This window comes from Clarias gariepinus, chromosome 3 (genome assembly GCF_024256425.1).
Source record: "Clarias gariepinus isolate MV-2021 ecotype Netherlands chromosome 3, CGAR_prim_01v2, whole genome shotgun sequence".
Classification (NCBI taxonomy): Eukaryota; Metazoa; Chordata; class Actinopteri; order Siluriformes; family Clariidae; genus Clarias; species Clarias gariepinus.
The window spans coordinates 36,538,906-36,563,960 of NC_071102.1; the positions used below are offsets into that span (position 1 = coordinate 36,538,906).

At 38.4% G+C, this 25,055-nt stretch overlaps 3 protein-coding genes across 7 annotated transcripts; all 3 read left to right on the forward strand.

Moving 5' to 3' along the window:
• The first annotated feature begins 163 nt into the window (after positions 1-163).
• On the forward strand, positions 164-8,483 carry LOC128519494 (interferon-induced very large GTPase 1-like). Of its 2 annotated transcripts, none has more exons than XM_053493236.1 (3): positions 164-202; positions 1,277-1,387; positions 2,929-8,483. In XM_053493236.1, exon 3 carries the CDS (start codon positions 2,935-2,937, stop codon positions 7,654-7,656), a length of 4,722 nt encoding a protein of 1,573 aa, XP_053349211.1. In that variant the 5' UTR covers positions 164-202; positions 1,277-1,387; positions 2,929-2,934; the 3' UTR covers positions 7,657-8,483. The 2 variants fall into 2 exon arrangements, with proteins under 2 accessions (XP_053349211.1, XP_053349212.1); XM_053493237.1 differs by having other exon boundaries at positions 3,046-8,483.
• A 4,419-nt stretch (positions 8,484-12,902) lies between these two features.
• Positions 12,903-16,975, forward strand: mreg (melanoregulin). Its single transcript, XM_053493107.1, has 5 exons — positions 12,903-13,104; positions 13,641-13,803; positions 13,889-13,979; positions 14,122-14,285; positions 16,432-16,975. Exons 1-5 carry the CDS (start codon positions 13,013-13,015, stop codon positions 16,639-16,641), a joined length of 720 nt encoding a protein of 239 aa, XP_053349082.1. The 5' UTR covers positions 12,903-13,012; the 3' UTR covers positions 16,642-16,975.
• Positions 16,976-18,548: 1,573 nt separating this feature from the next.
• On the forward strand, positions 18,549-24,175 carry naxe (NAD(P)HX epimerase). 4 transcript variants are annotated; one of them, XM_053492671.1, is made up of 7 exons: positions 18,549-18,568; positions 22,422-22,599; positions 22,673-22,781; positions 22,877-22,987; positions 23,110-23,220; positions 23,512-23,659; positions 23,742-24,175. In XM_053492671.1, the coding sequence occupies exons 2-7, from the start codon at positions 22,436-22,438 to the stop codon at positions 23,942-23,944; spliced, it is 846 nt and encodes a 281-aa protein (XP_053348646.1). In that variant the 5' UTR covers positions 18,549-18,568; positions 22,422-22,435; the 3' UTR covers positions 23,945-24,175. The 4 variants fall into 4 exon arrangements, with proteins under 4 accessions (XP_053348646.1, XP_053348644.1, XP_053348645.1 ...); XM_053492669.1 differs by lacking the exon at positions 18,549-18,568 and adding an exon at positions 20,189-20,254; XM_053492670.1 differs by lacking the exon at positions 18,549-18,568 and adding an exon at positions 20,597-20,652.
• The last annotated feature ends 880 nt before the right edge of the window (positions 24,176-25,055 follow it).

Sequence of the window (25,055 nt, forward strand, 5' to 3'; positions counted from 1 at the left end):
TACAAATTTAACCCTTCATGAATTGTGTAAGATAACGTTGAGTTCCACTGTATTTTATAAAACATTTTATAAGATCAGCTTGAACCGCTAAAACAGCTCTCACGTGACTTCTGGGAAACTTCATCATCCTGCCCCCCAAAAAAGCACAGTTATCACTTTCACTTTGAAACAGCTTGCACCCCCAGAGCGACTCCAGCACATGGTATGGCTTTATTGTTTCGTGTTATATTTTACTCTTTTTAAAATTTAAATATTAAGGATTTACATTTTATATTTTTACAAAACTGACTGAGGGCTGTGAATAGCAACTTATTAAAACAGTTTTCTCATGTCACAACTTTTAGCTAAGTATTGTTCAATATATAACCTTGCCTTAAAACATTTGGACATGTGGTGACCACTGATGAATCAGATGTGAGTCAAATACATCCGTTTAACTTTCATTGCGGTACTATTTTTCAGCCATGATGGGACGTGTCGGAGGGACGTTATTTTAACAGTCATTAAACGTCCAAATGTATGCTGGAATTGTTTGATTGTTTTTTAGAATATTATCTATTTAGTTAACAATAAACATAACAAAAAAAACAAACAAACAGCGGAGCAAACATAAATATTCAATATAGCAAATCACGTTGCTATCTCTGTGCCAAGCCCACACCCAAAGTCCAGGAAACGTTTTTTTGTTTTAGTTGTTCCGGACCACTGGGGCTGCCTCTTTCGCGGTTATGTCAGGGATAACCCCTAGGTGGCGCTCTGCGCCATTATGTTGGCCTGAACACATTGTTCCATTGTCTTGTCAATGAGCTCACCAGTGTTAGAGTGTCATTCTGGGTTTGTAACACTGGACTAAGTTGAGCGAGCGTACAGGCAGAGTCGAGCGCGCACAGAAAATAAATGTTGCACGCGCATGCATGCAGTGTCGAGCGCGCACAGAATCGAGAAGTCGCGCGTGCGCAGAGAACATGTTGAGCGCGCAGTGGAGACACTGCACGCGCATAAAGTGCTTTGTCGGCTCTCAAAATGTCAAACCCCGCGCTCAGAATTGTGGCAGGAATATAACGCCATAATTTTCGTCGTTTGAACTATTCCTGTGTTTTGGTCTTGTTTTTGATTTCCTTTTAATAAATGTCTTAACGTTCGAAATTACTACACAATTAATCCATGCCTGCATTCCATCATTATTTGACACTCTGATTAAAATACAACATGTAAAACACTTTACGATTTTATGAAAAGTTTTATTTATTGCTAAATATCTTTTTTACATACTCAGATAAGTCTAGTCCTAGTGAGCGGCGGCAGTGTGTGTCAGTGTCACTTATCACTCTTCTTATCTGTATGCTGACCTGAGGACCCCTTCATGAGCTGGATCTGATCAACACCAGTAAGTATAAAATTACCCAGGAAGACATTTCAAATACGTCACTAAAACTATATTTACTTATATCATTATTAACCCTATAGTTAAAAAATAACCATAAATGGCTATTTGACAATTTACAACTAAACTAAGTTTTTAACACAGAAAAAATGAAGACATTCAGTTTAATTCAATTTAGTTTTATGTGCATAGCACTTTTAACAACAGTCTTTGTCACAAAGTAGCTTTATAAAATCAAAAAGTTTGAAATGAGTGAGAAAATATGTATAAATCAGAAATATGAGATTGTCCCTGATGAGCAAAGGGTGACGGTGGCAAGGAAAAACTCCCTGAGATTGCAATAGGAAGGAACCTTGAGAGGAACCAGACACAACAGGAAACCCATCCTCATCTGGGTTATAACTGGTCGCAGGGATTGATCTGCAGCAGAGGTGGAAAGTAACAAATTACATTTACTCGCGTTACTGTAATTGAGTACTTTGTTTGTGTACTTCTACTTTTTAAAGTAGTTTTTAAAATTTGTCATTTTACCTTTACTTAAGTATGTTTTGTTTGAAGTATTGTACTTCGCTACATTTGAAATCATATTCGGTACTAAGTAAAAAATAAATGCATGAAAATTAAAAATTATTTATGGGGAGAACAAACGTGCTAAATTCAAAAGAACGATGAAGACGGACACAACAGATGCCAGTGATGCAGACCCAACTGAAAGTCGAAATGCCATTAAACTCTTATGATCACACCCCTGGCCATTGTAACGGCCACTTCTATGTTGTATAACACATTATCTATGAAAGTTTCCCCTTAAGAGTTGCCACCCCTCCCGCAGTGTTGCGCTGTGAAGGTGTGCATGAAAAGGAGAGAACGGAGTAAGAGCTCAGGGGTGTTGCTCACCCGCGAAACGTTCAATTCTGTTACCCTTTTCTTTACTTTTACTTTGTGTTTTATATTATAATTTTGTGACGCCGAAAGAGACCGATAAAGGTTTTGTGCTGAACGTTAATCTTGGCTATGAGCTCGGCTTTTTTTCCCCTCGGCTATTCGGTGCAAAGCGTCACACCATATTTAAGCGACCACTTTGATTTCAAGCACAAGAGAGGCAACAGCTTTATTACGCAAAGGTGTTCCTTCAATTAAAAACAACTAGTTTGAGATTTACTGTATATCCGCTTGTCTTTTTTGAACTACTCTAGATTCCCCCGTCCCACCTCCACTGTTAAAAAGAGTAACTTGGTAACTTTTACTCTAAGTAAATTTTTAATGAGCTACTTTTTACTTTTAATTGAGATAGATTTTCATAATGGTAACTTTACTTGTACTTGAGTAAAATTTCACTAAATTAACAGTACTTTTACTTGAGTGCAAAAGTTTATTACCTGTGATCTGCAGTCATACTGAGTGTTAGGAAGCTGGAAGATCAGTATAATGAGAGCAGCAGAGCTTACACTGCTCATTTTTGTGGGGTTATTATTATTTTTATTAATATTATGATAATAAATAATAATATTATTAATAATAATAAATACATATTTATATTCCAGAAAAAGATGGATATGTCAAAAACAAAGGAAGTCTTTAAAAGACTTAATCTCACAGAAAACCATAAACTGAAAACTTCAGATGTTCTCCAAATAACTCCACGTTCATTTCACTGGCAGGAGCCTCAAACAGACAAAGAGTTAGCAGAAACCTTTCTCCAAAGGTTGGTGATGATGGACTACAATGCAAGGTACCTAACAACTAAAGAAGAAGGTCCTGCTTCATTTCTCACTGAACCAGCCAAAGAACAAACTGATATTATTGATGTTTTGTGCTCACCTTCTTTAAATAATGAAAGTCATAAAGATCCTGTTCACCCCATGGATGTCCAGATGGCGGTCTTCCACCGCTCTGATCATTTCCTGAAGCAGCTAATAGTGACTAAGCTGTCTCAGTGTCAGTATGCTCTGCCTCTGCTGGTGCCCAATCCCTTTTCCAAAGAGATCGAATTTCCTCTGTGGACCTTTCAACAAATTAAGAAGAGCTGGAAGGCAGCGGACTTCTCTGGTAAAGTTCAAAAAGCCATGCCCATTTCTCAAGCACAAACTGCAATGGTGGCATTCTTCAGGTTTGGCTCTGTGGCTTGTTCCAAGTCTCAGCTGATGAACAACTTGCTCAATGAAAAACATCACACATTTTTCCACAGACACTGTCCAGGCAGTAGCAAGAACCGGGTACTGATGGATGGAGTGGTGGAAATAGCTTGGTACTGCCCATCTGGAGAAGAAACAGACCATTTTACGGACTGTGTTGCATTTTGTAATCTCCATGGTGATGCAAAAAGTAACAAGTTGCAACTGGATAGCCTTATCAAAATGTCCTCAGTGAATGTTCTACTTTTATCTGATCCAAAAAATGAGACATATACAGAGATGATCCAGGAGGTCTGCAGAGACAACAAACCAGTAATTTTTCTCCTTTCTGAGGATAACTCGGGTATAACTATGATTCGGCCGGGAAAATACAAAATTGGCCTGAAAGAAAGAAATCAATCAGATGTCAACCAGAACCTCAGAACAACTATCAAAGAGTGTCTTTCAAAATCAACATCACATTTTAAACTTGAAAATATGTCCAGTAACAACTGGATAAAAGATGAAAATAATGCTGAATGCCAACAAGGGAAAAAAGCTGCAACACAGATAATAAGTTTACTGGAAGGAAAACTACCACTATCTAAACTGAAGGACAAACATCTGCCCTGTCAAGGAAAACTGTGGCATGACTGGTGTAAGGAAAACAAAGACCTGCATCGACATCCAGAGAACAACACAGAAGCACACAAGAGTGAAAAGCAAAGAAAAATTAGACACATCCGTCAACAGCAGCACAAATGTGGTCCCTCAGATCTTATGAAACAATTTATATCCTCACTAAATTATCTAGCTGGAAATGAACATTTATATTTTTTAAAATGGCTTGGGATTCTTTTGGACAAATGCACCCTAAGTGGGCTTTCTTCTCTTTATTACAAATATGATGAAAAATGGAACAGGGTTTTAGAGCTTAAGAAGAAACATGATACCTCATGTAGAATGAAAGATGAACAGACAGAACTTGAAGAAATATCCAGACAGCTGACTGCAGCTTTTGGTTTGGAACACATCCTCAGAGAGATGGGTCAGATATATGAGTCTTTTATTTCTGTACAAACACACAGCAAAACAGGAGAAAACATGATTGCTCTCCCCAGGCTTGCAGCTCAGCTCATTATATCTGGCCATCCAATGGAGCTGATGGATGGAGATGCTGCTTATGTTCCTCTGATCTGGGTTTCAGCAGTTCTAGATGAACTTGTAAAGATCCTGGGTGATCAGAGAGTGTTTGTGTTGTCAGTTCTAGGGATTCAGAGCTCTGGAAAATCCACCATGCTCAATGTCATGTTTGGACTCCAGTTTGCTGTCAGTGCCGGAAGGTGCACCAGAGGAGCCTTCATGCAGCTGGTCAGAGTATCAGAGGAAATGAAGCATAAGCTCAAGTTTGACTACATTTTAGTTGTTGATACTGAAGGACTTCGAGCACTTGAGCTCGCAGGAACGTCCACTCGAAATCATGACAACGAACTCGCCACCTTTGTTGTAGGTCTTGGGAACCTGACCTTAATCAACATTTTTGGAGAGAACCCTGCTGAGCTGCAGGACATTCTTCAGATTGTTGTTCAGGCCTTTTTAAGGATGAAGAAGGTGAGATTGAATCCCAGCTGTGTGTTTGTCCATCAGAACGTTGGAGACATCACAGCTGGAGAGAAAAACATGGAGGGAAGAAGACGTTTGCAGGAAGAACTGGATGAAATGACAAGATTAGCTGCTAAAGAAGAAGACAGCTTTGTTGAATCCTTTAGTGATGTTATTGAATTTGATGTACAAGATGATGTTCATTATTTTCCACATCTCTGGGAGGGAAGTCCACCAATGGCACCACCAAACCCATCATACAGCAGAAATGTTAAGAATCTAAAGGAACAAATTTTCCAAAAAAATGCAACATCACATGCTCTGTCCCTCTCACAGTTTAAATTACGCATCAGTGATCTTTGGAATGCATTACTTAATGAGAACTTTGTGTTTAGCTTCAAAAACACACTGGAAATAGCAGTCTACAGAAAACTAGAGACTAAGTTTGGAAAATGGAGCTGGTCTCTCAGAAGTGAGATGTTAGCTATTGAAGAAAGACTTTACAACAGAATTGAAAATGAAAACCTGGAGAAGATAGAAGAAAAAGAACTTTTTAAGGAAATGAAAAAAACTAAAGAGGAAGTGGACAAATCAGTCAAGGACTATTTTGAAAATGACAGAGACAAAGACATTTTAATTCAGTGGAGAGTGAGATATAAACAGAAAATCACACAGCTTCTTCAAGACCTTGTGAATAATGCAAGAAGGAGTTTGAATAATGTTATTCAGCTGCAGAATACACGGGAGATTTTTGAGCACAAAAGGACACAAAACGAGTATGATGGAAAGCTGTTTAATCTCAGCAAAGAACTTGCTCAGAAACACAAAGGCAAAGCGACTGAGGAACAATTTCTTCAACATGAATTTGACAAAGTCTGGGACAGTTGGGTCACTGATCTGACACAAGGCGCACCTAGACAGACACCTTTTAATTTTTGGGAGGACGTGTTAACAATTTTGGTTGAAGAAAATAATCAAGCTTCTGTGTATGAGCGCAAAAATCACGAAGAGTACAAACATATAGACACCCTGGGAGATTATTCGCATTACATACATTTACTCAAAGGCAATGTTACTCACAAAGAGCAAACACACAAGCTAACAGATAAAATAAAATCCACTGTCACCTTTAAGGAATCAAAAGATGGCAAACCACAACTTTCTTGTGAAGGAAATAAGTTATTAGGGGATCTGACCAGAAACATCATCCACAAATCTGAGGAACAATTCCAAACAGTTTGCATCAAAATTCAGAAACTAGGATATAAAGACAGCTATATACAGTTAATAACAGACCATGTCAAAGAGAGAGTCAGACATCATAATAAAGACCAACAAATTAAACTCAAGAACGAATTTACTCTGGATCTCTGTCTTCATGTCTGTGAGCTTGCGAGCCAGAGATTTACTGAGCACCATGAACGATTCAAAGAGTCAAATGATCCGAGAGTTTATCTGTCCAAGCTGAAACCACAGTTTTACAGTGTCTTCAAAAACTACTGCAAAGGAGCAACAACAGCGACGATATTTGGTGAACTGTTCTGCAGTAACCTGAAAGAATCCATCCTACAAGCAGCTTACAATAAAACTGCTTTTGATTTAGCAGCACAGATCAGATCAGACATGTCTGAGTTTAATGGTAACAGATCAAACCTTGAGAAACACATCCTGAAATGTCTGGCACAGGAGGAGAACTTTGAGAAGTACATGGACTATGTTTGTCATCCTTATAAGCACTTCAGACACTTCATCTCAGAGAAAGTTCATAAGTACATTACTGAAAATGACTCCAAGGTTCTGCACCTCTTCAAAGAAGATCTAAAGTACAAGGAACAGAGAGTTAGTAATGCTTTAACCCTTGCAGCTGAAGAAGTCCAGAACAGTCGTGGTGATGCAGACATGTGGCTGAGATCTTTTTTCAGCTCAGTAAAGGATGAGATAAGCTTTAAACAAATAACTTTCACTGATCACATAGAAATGACAGAGTTTAGTTTTCTACAGGAGGTTGTTAATACCTGTTTGACTGAGACGATGTCAGAGATGCACACAAGCTTTAACAGTTCAAAAGACATAAAAATGGAGAACTTCAGGAAGAAACCAGATGAGATCCTAATTGAACATCTCTGTCAATGTTGCTGGGTTCAGTGTCCATTCTGTTATGCCATCTGCACCAACACAATAGAAGGTCATGATGGAGATCATAGTGTCCCCTTCCACAGAGCTAATGGGATCACAGGAACTCATTACAGACACACAACAAATCTCACCTGTGGTATCTGCACAACAAATGTGCAAAGTGATAGATTGTTCGTTCCCAATTATGATAAAGAAGATTCGTGTCCATACAAATCATACAGATCAGCAGGAGGAGTATATGCTTCCTGGAGCATCACCCCTGATAACTCTGAGCTCATTTACTGGAAGTGGTTTATGTGCAGATTCCAGAAAGACCTGGAAAAACACTATAACAAAACATTCAAACCAGATGAGATCCCCAGTAATTGGAAACAGTACACAAAACCAGAAGCCATTGCAAGTTTGGATAATTACATATAAAGAATGATTTCATGTTGCTTTATTTTAACAAAAAATTAAAAAAAAAAAAAAAATTTAAGTTAGAAAGGAAATTATTAATTACTTTGAAGATGATCTGATTCAGATACAAAATAACTTTAAATGGTGAGATGTGTAAAGGAAATTAACTTGCTTAAATATGTAAAGGTGTAAAATGTAAATGCAATTATAGTGTGAAAATGTACAAGATATTAGGAATGCACAACCGTATGATGAAGATGTAAACTTTAAAAAAATTAATTTAAGGAAATATGGGATTTATGGATCAGTGAACTGTGTATACGTGTCTTCAAAATTCCACTTTTACTTCCTAATGTTTACATCGAGACATTAGAAAAGGAACACTTGCCAGTTATTTTAGATTTTTTGATCAATGAGATGAATGCTTTTCATCAAGCAATGATTTTGTTAAAAGCTCATATCATATTCTAAAGTATAACTCTAAACATCAAGAAATGAATCGATTATCAGCTCTAATCATTTAGAGAATTCTTTAGTTGCTTGTATGCAAATTTTATTTTTTTGCACTGAAATCCTCTGAGAATAGAAAGAAAAGAAAGTATTATGGTCTGAACACCAAGGGTTTGAAAGTCCCTATTGTTTTTAGTGTAATTAAAATGATTATTATTAGTAGTAGTAGTATTGTTGTTGTTGTTGTTGTTGGTCTACATACTATACACACTGTTTGTTTAGTGAAATAAAAAATATATTGTAACCCACAGCATGGTAATAAAAATGACTAAAAGAGAAAATGTTTTTGCAGTCCTCTTAGTTTTCTTAGGCTCACCACTCACACACAATTGCAATGACCATCAGCAGCACCTGAAGCCTGACCAATCAGAGTAGAGATTATTTATTATATATAATTTATAATAAAAATCAGACCAAGAAAATATATCAAAAGGTAAATAAGGAGACAGAAGTCTCAATCTAGCATACAGAGAGAGAGACACACACATTGGTTAGAGAAACTGATCGTTAATAATACAACACAAGTAGGTTTTAGGTGTGCCTGTTTATTCAGCTCAACCCTTTAGACCATCATCTCAGTGCAGACTCTGGGTCTCCATGCCCATGCACTACAACATGTTTAACTGATTGTCATACACATCATATTTCGGAAAGTAGTGAGGATATACTGTATGTGCAGGACTTATCTGTGCATACCTCATACAGATACTGAAAAGCTACATCCATATGTAGATCAGACACAGGTAAGGCACTAAACAACAATAAGCTAAGGATCATATGGTGCTAAGGTCAAGGTCACAGGAGGAGAGCATTACACAGCATATTAATATCCACACCAGACAAGGGTTATCAAAAAATTAAAAATGATACTCAGAAACATCAGCAATGTTTTTTTCTAAGTGTCTATGTGCTTTAAATACTGTACTATACAAAAACAGGAGGATCTCCTTCACCAAGAAATATGAAGAATAAATATTTAGACTTCAGCAGAGGCTCCACTCTTGTAGTGAGATGAAAAACTAGAACTGATGTTGATAGTATCATTCTGTTTTGTGATTAATGTAGAAGAAAAGTGATTAAAACAGTATAAAAATGATATTACTGTTTACGGGATAAAATAATTAGAATGTGGTTATACGATGTATAAACATTGACGTACAGAACAGAATACCAGCACATAAATGCTTTTTACCATCTTTGCTCCAATGCTCAGCTCATGCAACCTGCAGACGTCTAAAGCAGCACAATGTGTAATAAATTGTGAGAATCAGAAGAGACGAGGATGTAAATGCAAGAAAACATTTATTACACAGATGTTTGTGCAGGTAAATAAACTCAAACATGAGGCTCTGGCAATATCCATAAGCAGTGTCTTTTTCGTCATGGTTCCACACACTTCTTGATTGTTTTTCCTCTCTCACACCATTTTCCTCCTCTGCCCCAGCATCGCCCTTCTAATAAGCTACACTTGATTTTAAATACTCTCCTCTCTCGCTCCTTCTTCATTTAAACCTCAGTCTCTCAGTCAGTTTGCCATATTGTCTCTCAGGATGTTTGTCTTTTTCAGCCAATTTGCTTGTTTCCTAAATTTGTCCTCTGGGCCTCTGACCCAGCCTGTTTTAGGATCTGCTCTCTCAGCCTGCTCTTTGGTGTTATACCTTTCTGCCTGATTTACTGACGGCTAAATGAGGCTTCATAAAGCGCAGAGGTTTGAGTCAACTGATTGATTTAAGAAAACGTTATTTATTTAAAGACTCATTTAGCAAACAGTTCAGTAGTGACCCCTACTGGGAGACTACAAACCACGTACTATGTTTGTTAAATGAATGCAGTTTTTATTCAAACACCTCCTATGATATTGTTTTTCTTTAAATATAAATTTTTCACATACTCACAAATCAAACTACCTACAACAATCCACAAAATACAGCCTGTTTCTACCAAGGAAATGAAACTTAGATTGAAACTGAAGTGTATCCCACAAACTGGGGAGTCATTTTGGTCATTCACATTATCATTTTTTGAACTTCCCTTTCAATACAAGCCTCATAACGAGACTTTATCTTTTCCATCACTAGCCTGTCTAAGCAAATATATTCTCTGGATATCTGGCCCTTGGACTGATAAGTGGTTCCTTGTTTCTTGCCGAGTGTTTTGGATTTCTAGCTTCCTGTCTGTTCCCTAATGAACAGTTAGTTTTCTAAAGTGGTTCCTGATCCTCCCTGACAAATCTCTCCCTCTTTTTGTGCCATCTCAAGCAATTCATGTGCTGCTGTTTTCTGCCTTTAGCTCCATCAGCTCCTTACTCCTGAGCACAGGGTGCATCCCCAGTCCTCTCACAGCCTCTACAGAAGATTCTCCTGTCCCTGTGTGCAGTACCAAGTTATCCTCTCTCTCTTGCACTCTTTAAGCATTTCACTGCATATCGTATTGTGTATGACTGTGTGAAATTTTACAATGAATACGATTCCAGTTGTTAGCCCATGCAGGCAATCAAACAGACTGCACGTGGTCATGTGAAGACTTTGGTTCTGTGCTAGGTATGAGAGTGACCTCTGCCCAAGGCATGCTGATCATGCTGTCCAACTATAAGCCAATATCTAACCTTCCTTTATCTCCATAATCCTAGAAAAGGTTGTAGCACAGCAGTTATGTTATTGTCTACATCGAAATAACATTGATGAAATGTATCAGTCAGGATTTAGGCCTCATCACAGGACAGAGAGCACTAAGTGGTAAATCTCTGAATAGGGTTGCATGTCTCTGCTTGTGTTACTTGACCTTAGTGCACCTTTTGACACCACTGCTCAGACTTTATAGATTAGGAAATGTAGTAGGGATGAGGGGGGAGTAGCTCTCTCCTGGCTTATTAGATCTTATTTGACTGATCATTTTGTAGACAATTTGTAGACTTACAGGGTGTAGACTTTGTGGACTATTCTATGTGTACTAAAGTAAAGTTTGCCATTCCACAGTGTTTGGTTTTAGCCCCATTGCTATTTTCTTTTAAATATAGACATTTTTATTTATTTATTTTTTATTAGAGCTTCTTCGCAGGGTATCAGCCATGATACAGCGCCCCTGCAGCAGTTAGGGTTAAGGACCTTGCTCAAGGGCCCAACAGTGGCAACCTGGTGGAGCTGGGGATCGAACCGTCAATCTTCTGATCAGTAACTCCGTGCCTTAACCCTTTGAGCTACCACTGCCGCAATGTTGTGATTATAGATTCCAGATAGCATTCTAGAATCCTAGAAACATTGCTATAAATTGCCCTGCCTTGGTAAGGCACTCCTTAATGGGATGCAATGACTGTGCCCTAGGACAATTGTTATTGTACAAGGAGAGATGGATGATAGATGGATGTCAAATAGATGACAGAACCCCACTTCCTTCCCAAAGTGTCACACTACATCTCTGGTCAGTTCCTTAGATGCCAAGTCTGTGACAGAATGAGGCAGAGTTCAGCTTGAGGTTTGATGGCTATAGCATGGGTCATGAGTTTAGCATGAGAACTATGATAAACTTGGTATGGGCACATGTGGTTAAGGCATTGGACTACGGTTCGGAAGATCCCAGGTTCAAACCCCACAACCACCAAGTTGCCACTGTTGGGCCCTTGAGCAAGGCCCTTAACCCTCAACTGCTCAGATGTGTAATGAGATAAAAATGTAAGTCGCTCTGGATAAGAGCGTCTGCCAAATGCCTAAATGTAAATGTAAACTTGGCGCAGACATTGAGCTGGCACTTGGCATGGTGACTGCATGGTTCTTCTAATTTGCATGTGGCTAAACCTTGTCTAGGGCTAAGACTCTGGACATAAGAGCCTGACTTGTGGGTTTTTGGAGAGAGCTTGACTGAACTGCACTGTCCAGAGAGTGCAGCTTATAGCAAAGCTCTGCTGTCAGGCTTTCATCATTGTGTGGTGCAGGGAGCCATTCTGTCAGCTTCACTCGGGACACCATGATGCTGTAAGCCTTTTCCTAGGGCATGTTTAGGGAAGTCTTTCTCTCTGCCTTATCTTGGACCCCTTGGTATTCTGTTGCTCCAGCTGATTTGCTCTGAGTATAGCCACATAACACACACACCCTTCACACACACAAACACACACACACACACACACACACACACACACACACACTGCTGCATTATTATTACACATAATCTGCATTATTATTATTATTATTATTATTATTATTATTATTATTATTATTTGATAGTACAACAGCCATCACTGTGTAACAGTTATTTCACACTTATTACAGTGAAATCATCCTTAGAGCATAACAGACTATACAGTATAAGGTTCTTTACAATGTAGGGGAAGTTCGGTAAAATTCAGAACTTATCCCTAAATAGAACAGCCCTGCACACCACCCCAGTGCTCCCTGATACCTCACCACCTCACCAACCACACACACACACAGACACACACACACACACACACACACACACACACACCCACATACACACACACACACACACACACACACATAAAAGGATTTGTTGTATCTTATCTGTTAATGAGCCTGAGGACAGTGAAGAGTCATGCTGTCTCACATGATGATCAAACTCTCTCTCTCTCTCTCTCTCTCTTTCTCTCTCTTTGTGTTTGTAATTTTTAACTAAATAAAAAAGTAAGTTTTTATTGTCACTTGATTAACAGATGTAAAAATGTATATTTCATTAATAGATCTGTCCTCCGTTCAATCCTCCGTTTTGACATTACAGGACATGGGTAAGTGTAAAGGGTGCACACACACACACACACACACACACTGGGAGATCAAGACTTTTCAGGCCACACCCCGTTGTCCTTCTTTTCTTTTTCTTTTTCCCTCCATTCCTCCGTCCGTGTCGCTCGGTGAGGATGGGTGCGGCCTGTAAGAGGTTCTGTGCTCGAGTCTGCTGTTGCTGCTGCATCAGTGATGAGAACGAAGATGAAAAGCGGCCGATATTCAGGTATTTATCGCACACACTCCCACCTGAGTGTGTGAGTGAATGATGATTTTTCTCTAACAGCATGTCTCCCGGTGTTTGATTTCTCTTACACCATGTACCATGTACACCATAGCAACTGACCCACAATTAAAACTGTTTATTTATTAAAGAACATCAATACTTTTTATCCATTTAGTGTTTAAACGAATGTTTATTAAGTGTGAGTTAATGTTGTCACTGAAATGCAGCTATACACACTTACTCTCTCACCAGTCTCTCTTTATTCACTCTCATAAAAATGAAAATTATAATAATCAGAGTTGTTTCTGCATGTTACTGATAAACCACAAAGCAGTGTAAATCTCTTTGTGCCGCAGATGTATGAACACTTACAGTTACAGCTTTACCTCTCAGTACTCACACTGGAGACTCCTTACACTGATGTCAAACACCCATCTACACGCTAAAAAAACCCAGTGAATAAGCTGTTCCTATAGGAAAAACATTAGAGCCAATCAGTATGTGTGTGTGTGTGTGTGTGTGTGTGTGTGTGTCAGCAATGAGACATTGGCATATTTTGACCGTGAGGCAAAGAAAAGACGAGACCAGGAGACGAATCTGTGGAGTGAACCCGGTGATCCATCACATTCGGAGAGAGACGATGACCGAGCGCTTTATAACCTCCTGCAGAACCGAGCTAAAACACGCCGGGGCTCACAGGTATACACACAAACACACAAATCAAATAAGCAACTAAATGTATTATTATTATTATGATGATGATGATTATGATGATGATGATCAGGGCTACAGGAGGCTGAGTGTAGACATTGAGGCCATGAGAGAAGTGAGGAGGGAAGTAAGAGACAAGTGGAAGATGATCCTGGAGAACCTTGGTGAGTGTGTGTGTGTGTGTGTGTGTGTGTGCATTCGTGAAAGAGAGAGAGAGAGAAAGAGAGAGAGAGAGAGACCTTTGTATCTATATCTAACTTTTGGTGTATTTGATGTATTAGTCACTTATTATAAATGATTTGTCAGGTTTCATGCAGGAGGCGGAGTCTCTGCTGACAGTCAACACTAGCGCGTCGTTTGACCGAATGAGGAACGCAGCGGCGGCTCGGAGCCTGTTACAGACCCTGCACTCAGAGACATCCATCTTTAACAGCAAAGAGGCGCCACCTGAGAGATACCTGTTCATCCTGGTAAAGGGGCGGGGGGGAACTCAAACTATAGTTTATATAACTGTGTGTGTGTAGTGTAAAGTGAGGCAAAAAACACACAACTATACATAAACAAACCCTTATGACTAAACACACCAACACATCTACACACATCTGTACCTAACTACACACAACTACATACACAAGTAAATACACAACTGAATACACTTATACACAACTACAGTGGAACCTCAGTTCACGAACGCCCCCAGGTACGATCCCAAAATTCACCTAAAATTTGTTTCTGTTCACAGACGTGACAGAGAGCCCACCCTCCCATGCTGCCGCTCAGTGGTGTCACAAGTATTCACATTCATTACTTGAGTAGAAGTATAGATACTAGGGTTTAAAAAGACTCCTTTCAACTCAAGCTTTATACTCAAGTAAAAGTGTAAAAGTACTGGTTATTTAGTACAGGGATTTGGAAAACGTATTTCTTTTTATTTCTGGGCAAAAAGGTAAGGGTTCCAACTTCAGAGGTTGACAAGGCCAAAATAATCAACAAAATGATCTTTGTTTGAGATGAACTAAATTCCTAAAAAGAAAATTAAATAAAATACATAATCCTTCCCTAACTCCCTAACCAAAAAAACAGAGGGTAAAATATATACAACAAAAGAAATGGCGTCAAACCTCCTACAACCCTTAATATGATGAACCGTGCTATTTACAATAATATTTACAAAGGGTAATACTAATCAATGGCTAACAAATCCAAAACAAAATCCACACTCGTAGTCAAAACAGGCTTAGGTCGTATCAACAGCAGGACTAGATAGTTCTCTCTGGTAATATACTCAGAGAGAAAGGCATACAAAGGTCGAATTGAAAAACAGGAACGCAATACAAAGACGCACGCGGTGGCACAAAAGGCATCTGAAAGGAGTTTGGGGTGGTTTTTTTATTCTAGTTGGTTGATGAGATGAACCAATTGCCACATCCGGTGAATTATCTGGAGGAACACCCATCTGAAAAACAAACAAGTACCCAGAAAGAACAGCAGAGGGCAGGATAACGCGAACTCATAACACAACCACAATCAATTTCGCTCCATCCAGATGGCGAGATTTATTCAGATGTTTTTTTTTTTGCTTGTTTTTTGAATGACAAGCTAAAATAAAATAGGAGTAACGAGGCTATTTTTAAAATGTAAGGAGTAGAAAGTACAGATAATTGCGTGAAAATGTAAGGAGTAAAAGTAAAAAATCGGCTGAAAAATAATTACTCCAGTAAAGTATAGATACCCAAAATTTCTACTTTAGTAAGGTAACGAAGTATTTGTACTTTGTAACTTGACACCTCTGCTGCCGATATCAGCTGAATAAAGGCATGAGTGCGTCGCCCAGCATCAGTTTTGTTCGGTCGGTGGTCACGGATCGCACACATGATAAAATAATTTTGTGCAGAGTGGACTGACATCCAAGAATAAGCAGCCTGATAAAACTGTGGTGAACAGAGTGCGACAGCTTATGAGCGATAACGCAGTGTCTTACTTTAGGACAGTTATGCCGCACCGAAAAAACAAATGTCTCTGGATAGATTTTTAGTGAAAACGGCTGTCGCATACAAACCAGAGGCCAAGAAACAAAAAAGAGAGAAAACCACTAAAGGAGAATTACCCAGGCACACTCCTTCCAAACATTAACCTCTTACCCACCCCTCTTCCTCAGCTTTATTCCTTCCCATCAGCGGCTCTCCCTAAGAAAAGTTAATTAACAACACAAAAAAATGAAGTGTTCACTCTCTCCTGTACAATTTATATATATTATTTAGTGCTGTATTTGTTTTGTATAATTAAAGCTTTTAATTTTTTTTTTTCTTATATTTCAGTTATATAAACAAAGTGAATCAAAATTTAAATATAGTTCATAGTGAAGTGATCAGGAGTGGATTAATTCTATTTCAATGTATTCCCATGGAAAAAACCTGCACCAGTGTATGACCTAATCGGGTTAAGAGCAGAACTATTTATGAATGAATTATGTTCGTGAACTGAGATTCTATTGTATACACAAAATTAAATACACACAACTACACACTCCTCACACAACTACGCAATTAAATACACCTACATACACCTATAGACGATTACACACAACTACTGCTTAACACTCTCTCTCTCTCTCAGGACAGGTTAATTTATCTGGATGCTGCAGATGAGTTTGTGGCAAAAGCTCGGCGTTTTTATCCTCCCCGTGATGAAGATGATGAAGAGGAGGAGATGGTGGTGGACCTGCCCTTGCTGCTGTCGCGTGTGAATCAGCATCTGACTACAGGAGAGGAGGATGATGGTGACGAAGGAGACATGAGTGGACAGGAGGATAGTTTGGATGGTTAATGGATAGTTTATTACCTGCACTCTCACCACAATACAATGTCAACAGCCTGCTGTTAGCACTTACAGGAGCATGTTTAATCATTTATACATATACTTATACAGTATGAACATTTCTAATGGTTATGTGTGAAGCGTTAGATCACAGTCTCACTATCATGAGACTGTTTTTTTTAGTTAAACCTAGTAGTTAGACCTAGTAGACTTAGGAGAATGTTATGGTTTGGTGTAAAGTGTTTAGCTGTAAAGGTCAGAGGTGATAAATGAGCATTTTTAAAGATGAGAGTTAAATGTGAAATATGAGATTAAAATGAAATATTGTGTGTGTTAAGCAGTAAATAAAATAATCTGAGCCAAATGGGTTTTCTCGTTCTGTTGCGTGTTCATATTTCCAAAGACTTTTCCATAATGCAGCTTTTATAACAGTTAAAACCTTTAAACAAAGATTTTATAGATGTTTCTTAATGCTAAAATACTGAATAACTTTCTCTGTCCATCGGTTAATATAGGAGCTTAATCACCAGGGCCCGTATTCACAAAGCTTCTTAAGCCTAAAAGTTGCTCCTAGAGAGGAAATTCTAAGAAAATTCTTATAATTATGACATTTTCTTAAAATTTTCCCTTAAATTTAGGATTAAATCTTAGTTAAGATAAAAATGATTCACGAAACATCTTAGCCCTAAAAACAGCTCCTAGGGTAAAAATTAATAAGAGTAGAGAGGAGGACTTTTAAGAGGCTTAAGAGTTTCTATAGCAGAGGACAAAATGGTGGAAAGAAGAAATATTCTCCAAATATTGAACATAAAGATAAAAGAAAACACTGCTTTTCTGTCCAATTTGGTTTTCTTGTTGTTTTACTTCCTTACATCTCTCTTGGATTGTTCGCTACATAATCTTCATTTGCAAACATGCAATCATGTAAATTGGTAAAAGGTCAGCCATTTTGCTCCCATGAATCTAAAATGGTATAATAAAAGTAATAATAAAATCAGTATGGTAAATAAATGTAAGAACTTTAATATAGTTACTACTGTGTGGAAATTGGTTGCTTCTAAAGTAGACATATTTTCAACTTTTGGCTGTTTTAATTAAGTTTAATATATTTAGTCATATATCACATTATGATATCATGTATTCTATTTTTAACAAAGAGTGTATTTCAAGACCTTTACAGAAGTCAGAGGTTATTTTTTTATCAACCAATCACAGTCCTTGAATTGCTGCATCATCCCTAGCAACAGGGTCAACCACACCCCCTCACTAAGATAAAGGTTTTTGTACTTTCCTTACTCAAAGTTGCTGTAAGAAGTTTTCTAAATCGGTTTTAGTCTAAGACTCCCAGCTAGGACAATTTAGGCTAAGATGGGAGCTCTTTGAAAGAATTCTAAGAAGCTTTGTGAATACAGGCCCAAATGCTTAGTAAATTAGTATTGAGTTATTCATTTAAACTACTAAATAATTGTTGCCAAGACAGTGGCATAGTTTTTAGCACTGTTGCCTTACACCTCCCCTGTTTATTTTTACTCGTCATTACCCCATAATGACTATGTAAAAGAACTTTGCTTGAAATTCTTGCAAATTTATATATAAAATAAAAAATAATAATAAAATCACATGTACAAAAGTATTCACAGCTTTGCCATAAGACTTAAATTGAGGTCAGAAGCAACCTGTTACCAATGATCATCCTTGAGATGTTCCTTGAAATGTTTGATTGGAGTCCATCTGTGATACATTCAGTTGATTGGACATGATTTAAAAAAGGCACTGACGCTCCCCATCAAACCTGATGTAGCTTGAGAGGTCCTGCAAAGAAGAATGGGAGCAACTGCCCAAAATAGGTGTGCCAAGCTTGTAGCATCATACTTGAGGCTGTAATTGAACCAAAGGTGTTTCAACAAAGTATTGAGCAATGACTGTGAATACTTAAGTATGTGCTTTATTTATTTATTTATTTATTTATTTTCAATAAGTTTGCAAAAATTTTAAACAAACTTCTTTTACGATGTCATTATGGGGTATTGTTTGTAGAATTTTGAGAAAAATAATGATTTGAATCCATTTTGGAATGAGGCTGTAACATAACAAAATATGGAAAAAGTAAAGTGCAGTAAATGTTTTCCAGAAACATTGTACAGGGGATAGGCTCCAGGGATTCACAAAGCTTCTTAGAATTCTCTCAGAGAGCTCATGTTGTTGTTGGTCTTTAGGCTGCTCCTGGCCAGGGGTCGCCACAGCAGAATATCCGGTTCACACAACAACTTGGCACAGGTTTTATGCCCGATGCTTTTCCTGTCGCAACCCTCCCATTTTATCCTGGCTTGGGACCGGCACTGCATCCAGTGGCTGGGGGGTTTGAGCACTGGCTGGGAATCGAACCTGGGCCTTCCGCATGGCAGGCAAAACACCTACCACTGAGCTCATATCTTAGCTTAAAAAGTCCTAGCTGGAAGTTCTAGACTGAAAATGATTCAGGAAACTTTTTAAAGCAACCCTGAGTAAGGAAAGTACAAAAACCTTTATCTTAGTTAGGAGGTGTGGTTAAACCTGTTGCTAGGGATGATGCAGTAATTCAAGGACTGTGGTTGGTTGATTAAAAACAAATTACCTCTGTAAAGGTCTTGAAATGCGCTCTTTGTGAAAATAGAATACATGATAATAGAACAGACAGTGAAATCACAATGTTTGTATATAAGGAAATTGTATAATCATTGAAAGCAAGCTACTTTATGCAAAGTTTCTTTTATAGGCTAAATATTTTAAAGATAATTAAACAGCCAAATGTTAAAAATGTGTCTAATTTTGAAGCAACCAATTTCCACACAGTAGTTACTATATTTAAGTTATTACATTTATTTAACATATTGATTTTTATTACTTGTAATCCATTTTAGATTGATGGGAGCAAAATGGCTCATCATTTACCAATTTACATGATTACAGGACAGTCTATTTAAGTTGCATTTTTGGATGGTATGCAGCCAACAATCCAAGAGAGATGGAAGGTAAAGTAAAGTAAAACAACAAGAAACCCAAATTGGACAGGAAAGGAGTTGTTACTTTTAGCTTTACGTTCAGCGTTTGGAAAATAGTTCCTTTTTTTCCCGCCATTTTGTCCTCTGTTATACAAACGCTTAAGCCTCTTAAAAGTCCTCACCTCTACGCTTAATTTATTTATTTTTTTTTTTTTACTTCAGGAGCTGTTTTTAGGGCTAAGATGTTTTGTGAATCATTTTAATATTTACTCAATTTAAGAGGAACTTTTAAGAAAATGTTATGATTTTAAGAGTATTTTTGGAATTTCATCCCTAGGAGCAACCTTCAGGCTTAAGAAGCTTTGTAAATACGGGTCCAGGCCCCCGCGACCCTGTACAGATAAAGCAGTATAGATGACAATGAGGTTTAATTAATAATCAACATTAATTTGTTTACATAATCAGAAAACTATTGTTAAAAATATGGACTCGTGATTAGGCACTGAAGATTATTTATTTATTGCTGTACGGAGACTCTTGCGTTATGTGGCCTTTATTTTGAAATTTCCGGTATCCTGAGGACCCTTTGGGTTTCCACTGTAACTGCCTAATTTAAAATACCAGTAACTCTCCTAGCGCAGGTAAACAAATTTATTGTAATTTAACAAATGTATGTATTTTTTTACACGTATAACCGAATATATTTATCCCATATAAGGTTCAAATTCTTAATGTAAAACTGCTTGAGTATTTATCTCCACATGATTAACCTGAGACGATAATTATTAAAGTTAGCTCTGGCATAATACTAAATAAAAAAATATTTTTGAATGCATTTAGCTTCTCGAACGCATAGTTACAGGTATGTGTGTCTTTAAAATATAATAATAATAATAATAGTGTTTTGATGCAGCATTTTTGCAAAAAAACGGAAGTGATGTAAGAAGTTACTGGATTATTTTGACGTTTATAATTTTCCGTGGAACGTGCTACATGCATTTTAGTTCCCGTGTTTAAGTAGCTCGCGTGCTTGTCACAGGTGAGTGAGGGCGGGAAAATCTCCCAGGCCACAGTGAGGGAGACTATAGCGCTCGTGACGTAATGTGGTCATATATGTCTATAAATCACCGTCACTGGACATTATATTACGTCAAATCGACCACACTCAAGATAAATGTGACACTAATTATGTCAGTCTTTGTTATTAAAATATATTATCGAGGCTTTCATCGGACATTATGCTTGTTAGTGAAGAGTGGGATCTCGGACTCGGTTTATTTGAACGTTGAGTCGACTCCGAATCAGGAGCAGTTTTAGTTCCAGTTAATCCCTAAATGTTTCCTTTAATCAGAAAAAAGGCCAACTCTTAATGAAGCACGAAGACATCAGCACACAGAACAAATGCAGTGATGCTTTACTGTTTATTTAGTTCCTTGCTGATTCCCAGTTACTTCAGTAGATTAGTGGTGTCAAAAGTATTCACATTCATTACTTAAGTAGAAGTATAGATACTAGGGTTTAAAAAGACTTCTTTAGAAGTTGAAGTATCAACGCAAGCTTTTTACTCAAGTAAAAGTGTAAAAGGTTTCAAAACTACTTAAAGTATAAAAGTAAAAGTAACGTAACAGGGGTGGTGGGGGGAGCATTAAGGATAAAAGCTTAGGCTGTGCCACGGGCCTATATACTGCACTAACACCTCCATGAAAAGAAAAGAAAAATGTGGTGTTTTTTTTGTTTAATGGCCATAGTGATTTGGGATACTTTATGGCAATTGAAAAAGAATGCATTCTAGTACAAATTAAAGAACCGTATATGTGTACTACTGAGCATTAACATGTTTCATGGAGAATAAGATATGATAACTAGTTGCCTATAAGTATTTTAATGATGCAAAAAGTCAAACTTCAGAGGCGTGTCATCAGTAACCTTTATTGGAATGTAAATGTACATCCAAGCTTAGCTGCAGGAATCTGTAAGAGCAACATACAAGAAAATGAGTGTATCCAGGGCAGGCTTAGTAACAATTACCCTTGTGTGGTTGTCTACAATAAACATCAGTGCTGTCAGAATGAATGATTAATCCAAGTGATCAATCAAAAAAGAAATAGATATATTTATTTATTTATTTCCTGTTACCTTCCTGGTGCTGTTACCCTACTCGCTAGTGCTTGGTTGTGACATTTCCCTCGAATCTTGAGTCTCTATCACGGACATCTTCGTCTACTTATCACAACCTTATCAACCGAAAATGCTATTTTATTCAAACGTCCTTGCTGGAGTGTGTGACGTGACGTCATGTGCAGATGCGATGGATTGCGTACCAACCAATAGGGTGTCGGAATGGTATGTTTATACTTCTTATCCAACCACAATGAAATTTACTTCATCCGGATGTTTTTTTTTATTTGTTTGTTTTTTGAATGACAAGCTGAAATAAAATAGGAGTAACGAGGCTATTTTTAAAATGTAAAAATTTAATGCAAAATTTCTACTTGAGTAAGGTAACGAAGTATTTGTACTTCGTTACTTGACACCTCTGCAGTAGATTATATAAAACAAAGTCCAGATTGGTGTTACTTTGTGATTCATAAACAAAACAAAAATCACCAATAGGAAGGCGAAAAATGAAGAGTCACTGAACATAACATCACAGAATTGTTCTTGTGTACTGTATAAAAAAGGCAGTGAGTCGTTTGGGAGCTAAAAGATTCGACCATTTTTATTGAGTGAGTCAAAATAATTAGACTCACTGACCAAAAAGAGGCAGGATTAGGTTAAGGATTCCCGTAACTCTTGTTCGTATTCCAGGTCCATCCAGGTGCATGCTGGGATTGCGTGCTCTGTTCGGCATTGGTCTCCTTGTTACTTCAAGGGGAGCAGCTGTCCTCGCACGCAGAGCAGCACACACACATGTGTGTGAACACACCTACACACCACAGTTCACCAGGCAGGCCTGCAGCATGGCCCAGACGCTCCGGTACCTAGGGTGAGTAGGACACGCCCACCTGAATGACTATGATATAAATGATGGATGCTCAGGTGTGTGTGTGTGTGTGTAGTCAGGAGGAAGCTCAGAAGATCGATGAAGAGCTTTTCTCTGAGTACAGCTTTAGTGTGGATCAGCTGATGGAGCTCGCTGGACTCAGCTGTGCTACAGCTGTTACACAGGTAACAACCAACGTTATGGCATGACTGAATCACAAACTGTCATTACAATCAGTATGAAAGTACACATGTGTTCTATCTGTGTGTGTGTGTGTCAGGCGTATCCTGTGCAGTCTCTGCTGAAGCTCCCTCCCCGGGTGTTAGTAATTTGTGGTCCGGGGAATAACGGAGGTGACGGTCTAGTCTGCGCTCGCCATCTCAAACTGTTTGTGAGTCACACTTTTACACTTTTCTTCTTGCAGCTGATTATTACTCATCAAATCAACGAGCCGTCTACGAGAGGAAATCAGTCCTGTACAAATTTTAAAGTGTGCCTGTGTGTGTTAAACAGGGATACGAACCTGCTGTGCTTTACCCGAAACGACCAAGCAAACAACTTTTCCAGAATTTAACCACACAATGTGAGAAGATGGAGATTACCTTCTTGTCTGAGATGCCAGAGGTACAAAACAAGGATTGGTTCAGTTTATTTCACATGCTCGGGCCTTGCCCACTTCACAGTGGCTGACACACACATGCCACACCCACTTTCACAGGGACTGACATGCAGAGACCACTCCCACTGCACAAGTACTAACACACAGACCACATAGACATAAACAGAGCTGACACACAGGCCATGCTCTCCTTTCACACACCTCTTTCTTTATTATGTTGTAAGATTTATGAGTGTATAATATGTCACACACAAACACACACCGAGACGTGTAACTCTTTCCTGCTGCTCCTCCAGGCCGATGAGGTGGACGAGGTGTATAACGTGGTGATCGATGCCATCTTCGGTTTCAGTTTTAAAGGAGCGGTGCGTGAGCCGTTCGCCTCCATTTTATCCACTCTGAAGAAGATCAGCGCTCCGATCGCCAGCGTGGACATCCCCTCAGGTCAGGAGTCTCAGCACCGCCTTTATTCTAATAAATAAACCTTTCACCTGACCACCTGATGTCTGATGTGTTCATGTCTTAGGTTGGGACGTGGAGAGTGGAGCATCAGACGGGATCCAGCCCGACCTGCTAGTCTCTCTCACTGCTCCTAAGAAAGCTGCGTCCCACTTTCAGGGCCGGTATCACTACCTGGGCGGGCGCTTTGTTCCTCCAGCTCTGGACAGGAAGTACGGTCTGAACCTGCCGCAGTATCCCGGGACTGAGTGCGTGCTCCGTCTCAACTGAGCAACGTCTCACACACTGAGCTCTCATAGCATTGTTCTTTATAACACACACATGCACACACACCCTATTCCCTCTACACAGGAGGATGTCGGAATATATGTTTGTGTGTGTGGAGACTTTTTGGGAGGCACTGTGGGTCCCTCATCACTAACACTCTGTAAAGTGCTAAAGAATTAAAAATAGAAATTTGCTAATGCTTGAGTGTCAATAAACTTAACGGTCACGCCTAAACACTCCCTCTGGTCTGGAATGTGTTTATAAATTGTTATAAAGCTTAAGCACAATACAGACAGTAATGACATTATTTATGTTGCTTGAATTAGCTCTCATGCCACATCTCTTACCTTTTCAGGTGACTTCAGCAGTACAGATCACTCAAACTCGTCCTTTATTTGACATGTTTTTTTTTATTAAACAATCTGACATTAAAAAGCTCAGCCTTTGTGCTGCATTCCCACACACCCTGAACAAGCCATTCAGACTTCATCACCTGGAGTGAAGTACACCAATTGTAAAAAAAAAAAAAAAAAAAGTTTATATATTATTTTATGTCACTAGGGATGACAGTTCTACACCTGCCATCAAAAAAAATACAGAATTCGTAATAAAATATATCGTTTTACATTTTTAGTAAACATTTTTTGTGACAATAAGCACTTGTTTTTTTTGTTTTTTTTAATGTGTGATTTCATTTTATTATTCTTTTTACAAAACCCTAAAGCTACAGACAAGGTTATGAACATTTCCTGTAGAGCGCCTCACTGTCTCGCCCTTACATCTGGTCTAAAATAAATAATCACTCAGCACTGCACAGCATAAACATCAACCATGACGTAAACTTTACACCGTCATAACAGGACAAAATAACATAAAACACATAAAAATTCACAAAAAATACATTAAAGGCCATCACATGACCTCTGACCCAAACTCTCCCTGTGTTCCAATACCAGGTTTATGACACACTTAGCCACTTCCCGTAGTGACTAAGAGGCACACTTGATCGCAAGTAACCTGGAAAATGTGGACATCAGGCACATAATGAAAGCCTGAGAAAAGGTCCTATTGTCCCCTGGTCTATATAGTACGTAATGCTTCTGAAAAAGATCTT

Coding starts and splice junctions, on each gene's coding strand:
- LOC128519494 (XM_053493236.1), top strand. CDS start 2,935: ATGGATATGTCAAAAACAAAGGAAGTCTTTAAAAGACTTAATCTCACA.
- naxe (XM_053492667.1), top strand. CDS start 21,917: ATGCGATGGATTGCGTACCAACCAATAGGGTGTCGGAATG. Junction 22,782..22,876: donor GTGCTACAGCTGTTACACAG/GTAACAACCAAC, acceptor TGTGTGTGTCAG/GCGTATCCTGTGCAGTCTCT. Junction 23,221..23,511: donor TCTTGTCTGAGATGCCAGAG/GTACAAAACAAG, acceptor CTGCTCCTCCAG/GCCGATGAGGTGGACGAGGT.
- mreg (XM_053493107.1), top strand. CDS start 13,013: ATGGGTGCGGCCTGTAAGAGGTTCTGTGCTCGAGTCTGCTGTTGCTGC. Junction 13,804..13,888: donor AAACACGCCGGGGCTCACAG/GTATACACACAA, acceptor GATGATGATCAG/GGCTACAGGAGGCTGAGTGT. Junction 13,980..14,121: donor GATGATCCTGGAGAACCTTG/GTGAGTGTGTGT, acceptor ATGATTTGTCAG/GTTTCATGCAGGAGGCGGAG.